This window comes from Gavia stellata, chromosome 1 (genome assembly GCF_030936135.1).
Source record: "Gavia stellata isolate bGavSte3 chromosome 1, bGavSte3.hap2, whole genome shotgun sequence".
Classification (NCBI taxonomy): domain Eukaryota; kingdom Metazoa; phylum Chordata; class Aves; order Gaviiformes; family Gaviidae; genus Gavia; species Gavia stellata.
The window spans coordinates 96,359,982-96,374,074 of NC_082594.1; the positions used below are offsets into that span (position 1 = coordinate 96,359,982).

Here is a 14,093-nt window from a genome sequence, read left to right on the forward strand (position 1 = left end):
TTGGCTGCGTGGGCCCGAGCGGGCGGGCGGGGAGGGGGGGGTCACGGTGGCGGCGTGGGGTTCGCTGTGTGACACAATTACAACAACTTTGGGCAGCTGCTGGGGAAGTTTGTACAGGCGGCAAACACACCCCGCGCGGCAGGGCGGGCGGGGCCCCTGTCACCCCGGCTCCGCGCACCCCTCGCCGCCGGGGCGAGCGGCGCCGCGACGATGTAAACACCGCTCCGCCGCCATCCGCCGCCGCAGCAGCCGCCGCCTCCTCCTCCTCCCCCCCCCCTCCCCCGAGTCTCCAGCGCTGGGGCTCCCTCCCTCCCCCCTCCCTCCTCCTCCGAGCAGCGGGGCTTCCCCCCGCCTCCCTCCCTCTCCCCTCCCTCCCTCCCTCCCTCCCTCCCCCTCCCTGCCGGCTGTTGTTGTTGTAATAAAAGTTGTGGTGTGTGTGTGTGTCGGGCACCCCGCCCCGCCCGGCGCTGGGGGGTGTTGGGGGCGCGCAGGGGGGGGGGTTGCGATCGTGAGTTAATTACGCTGCGTTTCCATGAAATCGTGCGGAGTGTCGCTCGCCGCTGCCGCCGCCTCTGCTGCTCCTTTCGGTGATGAGGAAAAGAAAATGGCGGCGGGGAAAGCGAGCGGCCAGAGCGAGGAGGACTTCGCCAGCTTGACAGCCGAGGAGAGAGAAGCCCTATCCGGCCTCGACAGGTACCCGCTCCCCACTCCGCCCCGGCCGCCTCCGTGTCCCGGCTCGGCCCGCGCTCCCTCCGTGTCCCCCCCCTCCCTGCCCGCGGCTCCCCGCTCGGGAGTGCGTCTGTTCCCGTGTGCGGGCTCCCGGCCCCCGCCGCCGCCGCGCTCTGCCCTTGCCCGCCGGGAGCGAGCCTGCCTGCCTGCCCGTGCGGGGGGCTGACTCTCGCTAACGCCTGTGCCTCTCTCCCCTCCCTCCCGCCCGCTCCCCTTCTGCAGCCGACTCTTCGGATTTCTGAGGCTTCATGAAGATGGCGCCAGAACGAAGGCCTTGCTGTTAAAGGTAAGCGCGAGGGTGGATGTGGAGGGGGCTGGGGGGAAAGGGGGGGAGGGGAGGCAGCCGGCCCGGCCCAGCCGCCCCCTCCCTCCGGTCCCCCGGGTCCGCACGGTGAGTGTGTGCGTGCGAGTGTGCATCTGGGTGCGGGTGCGTGTGGCGGGGGGGGGCACCGCCACATCCGCGGGCGCACGTCCCCGCGGGCGGCGGGGCGCCCCGCCTCGCCCCCAGCCGCCGGCTCCCCACGCGCCGCGGCCGCCTTTGCCCCTTCCCCCCCTCCCCCCCGCGCAGTCAGCGCGGCCCCCCGCGCGGGAGGGAGTCGAGCGGGGCCGGCTGTGGGACGAGGGGAGCGCGGCCTTGCGGGCTCCGCGCTGGACACTTGGCGGGTGTCCGTCCAGCCCCGGGACGGGAAAGTGCTTGCGCGCCGGGGCCGGAGCCCGGGGCCGGGAGCAAAAGCCAAGCGGCGGGGCGGGGGGAGGGGGCCCGGGGCTGGGGGGGAGGGGGGGAGGAGGGCGCGCGCGAGGCGCTGCTGACGTTGGCCTCTCCCCGGACCCTCCCTCGTGATTTTCGCCCCGCGCGGCGGGGGCCGGCGGCTGCGCGCGCCCTGCCCGGCGGCGGGTGCGCCTCGCCGCACGGCGGGCGGGGGGTGCGAAGCTGACCCGGAGCCGGGGGCAGCGGGCGGCCCCCGCGCCGGCCCGGGCCGGGCCGCGGCGGGGCGGGCGCGGCGCTGAGCGCCTCCCGGAGCCCGTCGCCGAGTGACTTGTTTACTCTCCGGGCCCGGCTGCCGCCAGCGTGCCAGGTCCTCGCTGAGCGCGGCGTCCCGCCCGCCGGGCCCCCCGCCGTCCCCGCCGCCGGGCGGCTTGACAGGGAGCGGGAGGGCCCGCAGGTTGCTGGAGCCTGCCCGGCCTACTGAGAGAGATGTTTGTTTCTGTGAAAAGTTGTTGGCCCTGTCATTTAGTTAAGTAATGGCTGCTCCTGTCGGCCCAAGATGGCCGGACAGGGAGGAGAAAGAGAAGGGGGGGGGGAGGTAAACACGAAACGAATACCGGGAAGGAATATGCACGTCGCCCGGAGCGTGAAGCCCCCGGTGAACGTTGAGGGAAACTCTCCTGCGCATTGCAAGTTCTTTCTGTGTGCTTTCCTGCTGTAGGCAGGGCGTTTGCAGCGCCGGTGTCCTTATCAACCTGTAGCACGTTCTGCTGCCCATCCGTGAGCTATTGACAAAGGCTGTGCAGGCTGAGTGCCTGCCAGTTGTATTTAAAGACTAAACGTGAAGAAAGCGTTTGTGTAACAGAATAAGTAGAACTGTTTTTAAAATACCACACGGTTGAAGCAGGGGGCTGTGTTCTTCTGGTTCCTGCTTTCTGACTAGTTCCTGTCAGTGGCGTTGTGTTTGACACTTTGTTCGTCCTATTGTTGTGCCCGTGCTGTATGCTGATACTTTCACTTGAAGGATTTTTTTCTGTTGCTGGTCTTGGTTGATCTGAAGACCTAACTCTAAAGCGTGTTGAATTTGGTAGCCTAGGCCCTCGCTTGCGTTTGGATGTTTATTTCTGGCATGATTGGAAAAGCTCAATGTCAGCACGTGGGGGGAGGGGGAAGAGATGGAAGAAAAAGCAAGTACACTTTTCTTTGTGCTTATATTTAAAAAATTTCGTGGTTCCCTTATGATTTCCAGAGTTATTTATGAAAGTACTTCTTCCGATAAATCAAAAAGGTAGGGGAGTGACATGTCAGACCAGTTAAATAATGTACGTTAACTGTTAGTGGACCAGAATTAACGTCTGCTCTGTGAATGCTGTTGAGGCTACGGAAATATTGGAGAGAATCATATATGGGATGGAGCTTAAGGATGCCAGATGGAAAATAAAAGTATCACATGTAATTAGATTATCTGTCACATAACATCACTAGGTTAAGTTTTATTTTGCATACTGTAAAATTAAGTAACGCAGGCAGCAATTCAGCATATTAATTGAGTTTTGAGTCCTTTCTTGTATATAATGCATTTTCTTTTTTATGCCAGTTGATGGAAGTTTTAGTATATACAGACAGTCTGTTTGAGATGACTGAAGTTTTGGGGCATTTTGATAGTTTTGGCGTATAGTTCTAGAAATATTGTAGGTTATTCTACTGTATCAATGTACAAATCCACGCAGAGAATACTAACAAAAAATGGCAAATATTTTGCTATCTCACCTCAGTTTTCTGACAGTATTTTGGACATTCATGAATTGCACACTAACTCACAAAGCATGTTCATAAAACTTGTCTCTGAGAACAGTAGACTGTCAAGGAAGTAGAAAGATGAAAATGTTACTGTTCAGTGCAAAGATGTTTGAGAGGAATTTCTTGGCTTGAACCGGGTTCGGTTTTGTTTGTGCTTTTTACTTTTGGGGAATGTGCACGTGTTTCAATTACTGTTATCAATAAGTAAGACGTTCTTATTTCTAAGATGCTTGTTATTTAAACAATTCCTTCTCTGTGTGTGCGAAGCTTCATACAGGCTACACTGTACAGGAAGGTTTAGAGTAATTAATCTAGCAAATTGCTTTAATTCCATGTAACAGTTATTTTTATTGTAGAAAGTGTGGCCATATATGTGTGCATTTAATTAATAGGTTTTACAGCGATAGTAACAAAATGTTTCCTTTTGTGCATGGAAGCAACAACAGCTAACAAAGACCCTAGACTCCATAATTATGAAATCCTAACTGACTGATTTAAGAATCTGCAAGCAGCGCATTATGAAGTAATGTGAGATTCATGTGCAAGTACAGCAGGTAAGGAAAACCATTGAGTCATGTTTCCAGAGGAATCCTTCACAAAGGCAAAAATTTATTGGTATTTCCCTCGATGTAAGAATAGTAGACCTGCTATTGAACCTTTTAAAAAGGGAGGCTGTAGCAGCATCTCTTCTGCGAGCGCCTGACAGTGTTCCCTGGTTACCTGTAGTTAAGGTGGTAGGAGCAGTGTACCGTGTCTGAGGAGGCTGACTGGGGGGGAGGCGAGGTCCTAAGTTGCAAGTATTGGGGGAACTGCTCCGTTATCCGCACAGGTGCTTGTGCAGCAGCAGGATTCTGTTGTGGGCTTAAATTCGGTGCTTCAGTACGAGGAGGTACTAGTCTGGTTTTTACTGGAGCTCACTCGGCAGGAGGCAGCACATTGGTTCAAGCCACTTGCAGGCTGATCAGGAGATTTCATGAAGCCTTTGCAGTGGGAACTCCTGTTTAATGAAGCCACACCCTGACGGAGTTTAAGAAGAAATCTGGGATCTCTTTCAGGGATGGAGGAAGCTTCGTGTCTGGAGCTTTAACGTAGTTGTGGGTTTTATTCATGCTCCAGGTCTGGACTGCAATCCTTCTTGTTTGGTAGTTTTGCTTTGTAGGATGTATGGCTGTAGTATCGTGAACTAAACTGAGTCCTCCTGCTGGGTGTAGCAAATCAGAAGAGCAGATAAGACATCAGATCTATACAGTTTTATGAATTATTGAAGATACAGATGAAAGATCAGGAATATTGTATTGTTGCTCCATGTATTGGATATGTGATAAGCCAGAAGAAATCAAACTTTCCTGTAGTGGTGTACGTGCTGTTAGTGTGTGTGGCAGAGGAACAGAATTTTCTGTTGCCAAAAAATTTATATTCATTTTGCAGAAAAGGAGCTTGGAAATCATAGTTTGCAGCTAGTGTGGTTTTGGGGGCGAGGAGAGGGAAATTGAAAGAGAGGTCACCTTTCAAACTGGTTGAAATGCTGAAAATCCAATGTAGCCAGTCTTGTATAGGAGAAAGTGCTCAGTGTTATGCTTCTGTAGTTGACAAGAACGTTAATGTGGAGGAGCAGAAAAACCCCAATACAAACAAAAAAACCCCCCTGCTGTTATCTTGATGTCTCTTTCTCCCAGGAAGATGGTCTTACAAGAGGTGAAGCTTAAAGATTACTTCGGGGGGGGGATGGGGAGGACATCCATTGTATTGGACATGAATTGCAAAGCATTTCCTTTTTCTTTCTTTCTTCCTTCCTTTTTTTTTTTTTTTTTTAATGGTACTTCCAGTATTTAGCCAAAGTTGACTTTCTTTCAGTGACAAACCTTTGTTTCAGAAGTCATAATTATTTGGCTTCTATACAGATTTAGGTTGGTGTAGCTGGTCTAATGTATTGGGTATAAGATGCTTGTTAATTCCTATTCATTGAGTTTAATCAGCTTGTCATATCCTGTAGACAAAATCTGAAGCATGTTTCCATTTAAAAGTATTGATGTTGAAGGCGATTTAAAGAGAGATGAAGTAGTTCCACGCAGTATGCCAGTTCTTGGTCTCTGTGTTACCTCTTGTGGTTTTGCAGCCCTTTTGTTTTCTAGCTGATTTTAAAAATGGTATTTCCTTTGTGTAAAGGCCACATGTGTTGACAAAATTAAGAAAGTGATTATCTGTGCTTTTATTAAGCATACAAAGTAAGTGCACAGTGACAGTATTCTTTCATCTTTCTTATAATTGTAGGTGTTGCTTGTTTAAAAATAGTTCCGGACAGTGCGAATTTGTATATATTGACTTTGTCCCTTTAGTGTTGACATTAATGTTAATTTTCTACTGATCTATAATTAAATATCCTTAGTTTTAATTATAACAGACTGCTTGAAAAATATTTATGCAGGAAAACATTTTAGCAGATTAGTCTAGGTGTAATAAAGTTATTTTTTTTAACAACTTTTGGAAACGTTTTGGCTTAATTTATTTTCATCAAAACAAGGAAATACTGCTGTGAAAAGAATTAGAGTGTTTGCCTTATATAATGGCAGTGCTGGGAATTAAGAAACTGGGAATTAGTATCATGAGACATTTGTAAAGCATTCCAGGAAGTGGGCAGCCTCTCCAATTTCTGTAAATTTATATCTGAGCTGTTCCTTTACGGTTTTTTAAAATACGTTCTGCATTTCTTATTATTTGTTTATTATCTAACTTGTGGAGCAATTGAAGTTGGTTAAAATTTTGTAAATTGTGTTATGGGTGGAACGGGTTTTCTAGCTTTTTTTTGAAGGTGTCTGAAAGTGGAAAGGTTTGAAGTAAAAATGTTGTGTGTTTATTGGATAATTGGGACTGATGTATAGATTTTTTTTAAGATCAATATTTTTAGGTATGCAATTTGGGCTTTATGTTAATAGGGTAGGGTTTTAGGATCCAATTAAGGTGTAATGGATGACACAATCTATAGTTCATGGTTGTACCTTGTTTATACTTTGAAATTACAAATACAGTCTATGTGATATTTATGTGTCTGGGTACTTAAAGACTTAGTTACAAGTTTGCAATATTTGTACTTCATCTGGTATTAAACACAACTTTTTTTTTAAGTGGACATTACACAATACTTTTTGTTTAAGTATGAGATACTTAGCATGTTTTGATACTTTCAAAACTAGTGTTCAAGGCATATTTCTTTAAAATAGTGGGTTTTATTGCTGAAAACATACATTCTTGAATGTTTTGGATGTTTCTTAAGTTAAAGTGCAGTGTTACTACTTCCCGGAGGCAAGGAAATCAATGAAGTTACAAACGTTACAGTTGTCATTTTAATATGTTAATGAAAAGGCAAGGATGGACCTCATCTCTACAAACAACATGCTTTTGTAGAAATATAGTTAAGATTGCAGGACAGCTAGCATGTTGGTATTTGCATTCCAGTAAGTTTTATGTTTGCTATCAGGAGAGGATTAATAGGGAATACGATACAAGATTTTTCTTTGTTGTAGTAGCTTTTCATGTTTCTCACAGAAAAAATGTTACATATTGTAGCTTCTCAGTACCGGTCTACTGAGTCTGGAGGCTGAAGTGGTCCATTTCTTTAAGTGACACGTATGCATAGACTTAAGATAATTCATGCCTTACTGACTTAATAATCAAACAGAGGAGGTGGACAGCAATTCGGGATAAAGGAGAGAGAGAAATATTATTGTATTTTAGCGGCTGAGGAATAGAGGTTCTGATAAACTGTTTATTTTTGAAAGTGTGAAGAAAACCTGTGGCAAGGATGGAACGCAATTTTTTTCCTTCAATTCTATTCCAGTAATTTAACCACTGAAATCCTTCCATTGATCCATTTGTGCATCATGATACTCATGGACTCTAGCTTTCAAACTTCTGCACAGGTAATCTCAGCTACAGTATGTGAAGAAGAAATAGGCAACCTAAAACTTTTGTCTATATGTAATATTCAGTTGTGCTTTCTGCTTGTGAAAAGCATGGCACTACGTCTTGCCAGCCTTTATAGCTGTTTGTTCACTGTAGTGGGTTGAGTGGACTTGATAATTACAGAGGTAAGACTATCTGCAAGTGTTGATACCATCTGAAGTAAGTGTTGAAAGCATTATCGAAAAGCTATACCACGTTTGTTATACCATTTTAGAAAAGAGTAGATGTTTTGCACTTGGATAACTCTGTGTGTAGAACCATTTGTTTTCATTACATTGGTAAGATGATACAAAATTAAGGAGAGTCGTGGAAAATGTTTACAGCTATAAAGTGATTTTATACTGATTAACATTTGTCACAAGACTTTACAATACCAGAATTATATGCCATAGCCCACTGTTGTTCTTTATTTATCCCACTGAGAATTGGGCAAACTTGCATTCTGTGGAGAAATTAAGTTTGGTTTTCAGACTTAGAGATTCATGAGTTAAACTTCAGGTTGATCTCTGGTTAGCGAACAAACATTGTTCTTCTTGGTCCTCAACTCATACGTTTTTTGGGTAATTGGAGGGATTTTGCAGTATTTTCAACAGACTGAAAGGGAAGGAAATGTGCATATTTGTAGTTTGAGAATACTAAAATAGTTGTGCAAAAAATAGTTACTGCTGTAAAGGGCTTAGATCAGCTTCTGCAGAAATGAATTAAGCAGATGGCTGTGAGTCTGAGGTAAATACATACTTGAGCTAGGTGGCAGGTTTTTGTGTTGGTTCAGATAATTCCAGAAGCTGAGCCATTATCGTGCTCACTCTGAATGCGTATAGGTATATGTATGCAACTTCCAGTCCTTTGGTTTACACCTGTCTTGTATTTCACATGTACAACTCGTGTAAATTACTTTCTTTTTTAACCTGTCTTTTTGGTGAGGTTCTGCAGCTATGGTGTTTGAAGTGTGACATTTGAATAACGTATCTTCACAATTAAAAGGTGAAGTGATGCTCCTTAACCTTCGGGTGTCATTATAGAGACTAGTTGACTGTCTTTGTTACAAATGTTAACAGTGATAATCGTGTTTGCTAGCAGAGTACTTCCTTGTAGTTGAAACCAGACAAAATTGAAGTAAGTGGTCCTATATGGAGTCCTACAGAAGGTTGCCAGGATTTGTGTAGGTGTACCTGAGAGGATAATCTTGGTACCTTATAGAACATTTTTGTTCCAAGGAAAGAGAGGAACTGTGTTTGATATAGTCTAACCTGAGTTTGTTGGGCCAGGGAAGTTCTGTAAAGCAGGAGAAAATAATTGAACATTTTATTATATGTTTCTGATTTATAGATAGGCACATTAAAGAAATGGTCATAGTAGTTGCAATTCCTCCTGTGGAAGGGCTCTTTTCAAGACTGGCCTGTTTCAAAACTAGTCTGTTCAAAGCTTGTTTTCAAGACTAGTTGTACTGATACTGTCAAAGGTAGGATGTGCCATTTGATAGTTTGCTTGTAGACCTGACAAAGTTTGTTGAATGGTACATTTTTAAAATGAGCCTCTGTTTGTCAACATTTTGTAGTGGATCAGGTATTACTCCTTTTACTGAATACTTCTGGTTGTATCGAAAGAATGAGAGGAAAGTGTATCTTATGTAGATAAAATAACTGTGTTAATGAACAGAAAGCTCCTTAAGTTTGTTTGGGAGTTGAAGAATATTCTTTCTCAGATACTTCCACTTTAGAGTGTAAGAGGACACATGGATTACCATCAGAGCTGTTTTGACAAAATAGCTTCCTTTATCGTTCTTGCACTTGCTACGTAGCATTCACAGTAGAAGCTTGTTTAATTAAGTTATAGAATTAAGAACTCATTCATAGTTTTGTAAAGGGAGTGACTAAAAGTGTGTTGTGAATTACAACCAGAACACTATATGTCTACATATGAATTTCCTTTGTGGTTAGTTGTTAAATTAATTGTTGTTTATTAAAATGGCTTTAAGTCATTTTCTTTTCTCACAGTGGTGTTTTGAGTATTATGATTCACTTCTCAATGTAGATTGCTTATTGAAGTCTAAAGCAGATTGAATTGTGAATGTGCTTTTCATTAAATTTCTGCTTGCATTTTGAGAATTTAAAAATTCTGAACAATTTCAGGATATAATTTTCAGCATTAGCCGAAAGATCCAGTGCAATGGCTTTTAAAATAGAGCCAATAGGTCTCTTTTTTGGTAGTATTACGTTACTTCCATTGCAGTTGCTATTTTAACTTTTTATTTAAGCAATGTTTTCATTTTCTTATTATTTGAAAACTTAATTGCACAAGAATCTAGACTAGAATAGTGACTTGAAGTTTAAGACTTTACTTTTATGTGTTTTTCGTCTAGGTAACAGAATTTTAAGTACTCTCTCTGTTGTTTCTTATACGTGCTAGTGAAACCATTTTTGGGCCTGTGCGATGAGTTGGGCTGGAGAACTGATTCAGACCAAAAATAATATAGTAAACATGGAAAACTTGTTAGTTTTAAAGTAACCAATACAGTTCAATGTGCAGACTCAAAAAAAGGCTGTACAGGTACTTTAGGAGAGATAGATTGGGGAGGCTAAGATGGGTCCTGCTTCGCGTGACGCTGTTCCTGTAAGGAATATTTGTAAGACCATTGCTGAAGCAGAAAGGTTTGCTCCCTTATTGTCTTATGGGGGATGGAATTACATATATTTTGGAAGCACGCATTGCCAGGTTTGTATTTCTTCTTGGAGAGGAGGGATGGAATGAGCGCAGTGGCCCAGCTTCACTACTCCTCTGAAGGAAGACCTAGTGTTTTGTGAAGGTAGTCTGCCACTAGGAGACTTAGGACAGGTTCAGATCTGAACATATGTGCAGCAGCAAAGAATGTCAGAGTATATGTGACAAGGTCTGTAGATGAAAACTAAATCTTTTTTATGAATCTGTATTATGTCATTGCGGACATGGCTCTGGATGAAGGAAAGATTCTGAGGGATCTAGGTTGAGTACTTCATGAATTATGTTTGAACCTATGCCTACTGAAAATCAGGCCTCCATCTGATTTTGGGGGAGAGGAGAGATGAAACAGTCTTCTGGGAAGGTTTTTCAGAATATAGTCTTATAATAAAAGGAAGAGATTTGCATTTAAAGGAAGTGAAGGAAAGGTTCAGAAAGGATACTTACACGACTAGATGTGATGAAGAGTAGGAAACTAAGGAATTAAATGGGTGACATAGTGATGCAGACAAAATGGCGGGGCGGGGAGCACTGGAAATCATAGTATATTTATTCTTCCCAACAGCTACCTGGATCTTGTTCCTGGATACCATCTAACTGTTACTGCTAACTTAAAGTAGCATTTAAGCTCTTGATGATGCTAGTCCCTGCCTCAAGAGGTTTTAAAAACAAGGTAAACAGGAACAAAATAGAGATAACAAAATTGAGGACAGTTTGTGGAGGGTGTGCAAAAGCTTAGTAAGAGTTATGTGCTGTAAGTTCTGAATATAACAGTGCCTCTGCTCTCTCCCATTTTTGAAATAAAAGCAAGGTGTGGTAGAGGAAGCTGCTCCTTTAACAGAAGCATTGGCTGCATTGTCTGTGTCTTCGTCTTCTACTGCTCCTTCCCTTTTCCCTCCTTGCACCCCAAGGAGAGGAAGAGTAAAGAAACCTACTGCTTCCGCTCTTTCCTCAAGGTGAAGATGAAGGCCAAAAACTGTCATGTGTCTGTTGTCATGTCATGTGTTGCTGCCTTTAGGTTTGAAGGATAAAGCAAGCTGAGCAAGTATGGAAGATGTAGGTGAATATGTTAAAAGGGCAAGAAATAGTTTATGGAATTGAAAGCCTGTGTGAGGGAGAATGATGCTGATCTAGAGAATGTAATGGTATAGTTTAATGCAACAAAGTGTAGAAAGAGGTGGAAGGATAAGAAAGATAGAGAACAGCCATTATATAACATCATAAAGTATGGCATAAGCAATCTCTGGTAGGAAAGAAAAAGTGGAATGATATTGGGAAGAGTAAAGAAGTACGAAAATTGAGTACATTAGTTGGTAAACTTTAGTGGAGCTTCTGGGCATGTTACGAATACGGTAACTAAAGCTAGATTATACACACCATGGTTCTTAAAATTTTATGCGTTCTTAGTCTTTGGTGTGGTGCACAGAAACATGTTGTTTTCTGAGTATTTTTAACCTCTCCTGGATTCTAATGGTTGGAAGGGCAGAGCCTTTGAATTTGTGATTTCATTAATGCTTGAACATTATAGATTTTCAAAGATGGGAGACTACAAAACTCATTGAAGGACTATCTGATTTCAAGTGTTACCTGTTAAAAATATCAACAAATTAGGCTTAAAGCTCTTTTTTGCTTCTTAACCTTTTTTTTTTTGCTTGTTTTTAAGAAGAAATGAGGTTATTTGTTTGTTTTTTAATTCAAAGGAAAGGGTGAGTATAGCTTTCACTTTTTATAATTTCTGAAAAAGAATCCCTAGTTAGAAACTGTTCAGCTAATTTTGAATTGGAACAGTACATACTCCTCTCTTCCTCGCTTAAGAGATGGGCAAATAAATTAAAAGAGATGTTGTGCATGAAAACAAAACTCTAAACATTAGACGGTATAAGAGAGATGCATGTCTGAGCCAGCGTCTTCCGGTGTCGTTATGAAAATCCTCGAATATACCTTTAGCATAGAAGCACATGTAATTTAATTAGCAAGTTAAGTTTTTGTAGTGGAGGGCTTTCTTAACTCTAGTTACTATGTGGAGGAAATTAATAGTTGAAATGGCTTTAATGCCGCCTCTGGTTATATGTGGGGAGGATTTAAGAGGTGTTTATGCTTATAGTAGAGTTCATTTTTGTTGCCTGAGTAAGATGAGATCACAGAGACCATTGGAGTCCATGTTAACTAATGAGCAGAATAAGGTCTCATTTTCAACCTTAAAAGGGCTCCATTAACTGACAAATTCATGTGGTAAAAAATTTATGAGTTTTGACAGTTTTCTGGGATTCGTTATACACTGTCCATCTTTGCTGTCTTGGTGGGAATTTTTTCTATATGTAGTCTCAATAAAAGACAATTTTAAGTTTATTTAAAAGTATTTATTTTACAAATAATTTGAAAAAAGTATTAATGGTTGAATGGAACCTGGAAAGGAGACACTTGTTATGTTAAAAAAAGAATAGAAAGCACAGCAAAAGCTGTATTGTAGCATGGAAACCTGTTGTAGGGGAGGTGGATGTATTTGGGACAGCTGAAAGAATCGTGGAAAGTTGTGTAAGGATTCCTTACATAATTGTGTGTGATACAGATATGATTGTTGCGTAGGGCTGTTATGCCTAATCTTGAAGATTGTCTTCAGTTAATCTGGGAATGTAGATGTGTTCCAAACTGCATGAGGCAAAAGCTGGAATTGGAATATCTCAATCTGTTTATTCCCTGCCAGTAAAAATGCTGTCATCTTAAGTTGTATTTTTCTTTATTAGCTGATTTTTCTTCCCCCCCGGCAGCTTGCTTTTTGCTTTTGGATGGTAGGATGTTTTCCTGTAATGCCAGTTGCAAACTTCGAGCTTGCTTGCATTGTGGCCAAAAATCTGAGAACAAGGATGACTCCATTATATCCAGTGAGAAAGAAATGTTTTGTACTACTTACTTTTAATTGCTAATTAAGCTAAGTCCTTGGTAGTTTGAAAGAATGGAGTAGTTTATGCCCTCCGCTTTAGACCAGTATTTGCTACTCAGTTGCAGCGAATGATGGAAGGGGTGATTTTTATTATGATTTCTAGATGAAAGTGACCTTCCTGAGAAAGTGAAAATGGGTAAGAGCACTCATTTTGCACAAGAAGCTGTTAGGATTCAGGGTATATGTGGCACCTGTGGAACTGAGGAGCAGCTTAGGACTTCTGTGCTGCTTGAGAAGCCCTGGCAACACCACCTGCCCCCTCCCCAGCTCTCTATGGGTTTTGCCTGACTGCTCTGCTTCAGTTTCTGTATTTAGTGGTTAAAGGTATTTTAGATTATCCAGACAAGCAGCAGGGATTTTCTAGAGAACGCTCGTTGCTGTTCAGAGATTCTTTTAATTTGTTCTCGATTTTTTAATTTTTTTTTTTTTTTTAAGCAATGAGATTAGAGTGAAACTTCCTGAATAGTGCGGCACTGGTTCCAATGCATTAGAACTCACTTATTTTAAAGATTTTTCAGCACAGGTAGGTAGGAATTTCCTAACACCAGGAAACTGTGCCTCAAGAGGAGTGGGTAAGCAGATATGCATATTTACTGATTGAAACAGGAAAACAAGTTCCAAATACAGGTCATTTCACAACTTTTTCCTCAGGGCTTTCTCACTTCCACAATCAGAACTCAAAAATGGAACAAACTGATTCAAAGCAATTCATTAATGACTAGGTTAGGGTCTGTCAGGCTTCAGGCAGCTGGAAAGGAGAAGGAATACACTCCTGCTCCAATGACTTCATTTTCCTGATTTTTCTGTAGTATTTGAGAACCTTTCCAGATTTTTGTCATGTCAGTGCTGAAATTAACGCATATGTTCTCATAAGCAGATTACCTGTTTCGCTTAGCACCTTGTTTGCCAGTGATGCTCTTTTCTAAATTAAAAAAATACTTACTGAAGAGTAGTAGTTATCAGTATGTGTACGTATTGGTACCTGGTTTTAAGAATGAGTGACCTATCAAACTCAGATAACCTCTTTGTGTTTATGTTCACACTTGGCTCTCAGTTGGACAGTAGTCTCTGCTGCTGTAGCTGTGCTGGCGTTTTCTCTACCTCAGCAATCTACACAGCGTATGCTGACAGAAGTTACTCTGTTAGCATCATCGCACTGTTATGTGCAATGTCAGAGTCAAAACCCATTAGAGATCTCTACTGTTACCCTGCTTGGAGGGTTGAACCAAGGTGTATGAT

General features: G+C 42.8%; 1 protein-coding gene across 10 annotated transcripts in view; it reads left to right on the forward strand.

Moving 5' to 3' along the window:
* Window positions 1-523: 523 nt before the first annotated feature.
* KDM6A (lysine demethylase 6A) overlaps window positions 524-14,093 on the forward strand; it is a 157,682-nt gene continuing 144,112 nt past the window's right edge. For 9 of the 10 annotated variants that reach the window (XM_059815270.1, XM_059815286.1, XM_059815309.1 and 6 more), the window contains exons 1-2: window positions 533-693; window positions 952-1,015. In XM_059815270.1, the coding sequence (XP_059671253.1) occupies window positions 533-693; window positions 952-1,015 (225 nt within the window). Of the gene's footprint in view, window positions 694-951; window positions 1,016-14,093 lie in introns of all 10 variants that reach the window. The other variant, XM_059815342.1, reaches the window with a different exon arrangement.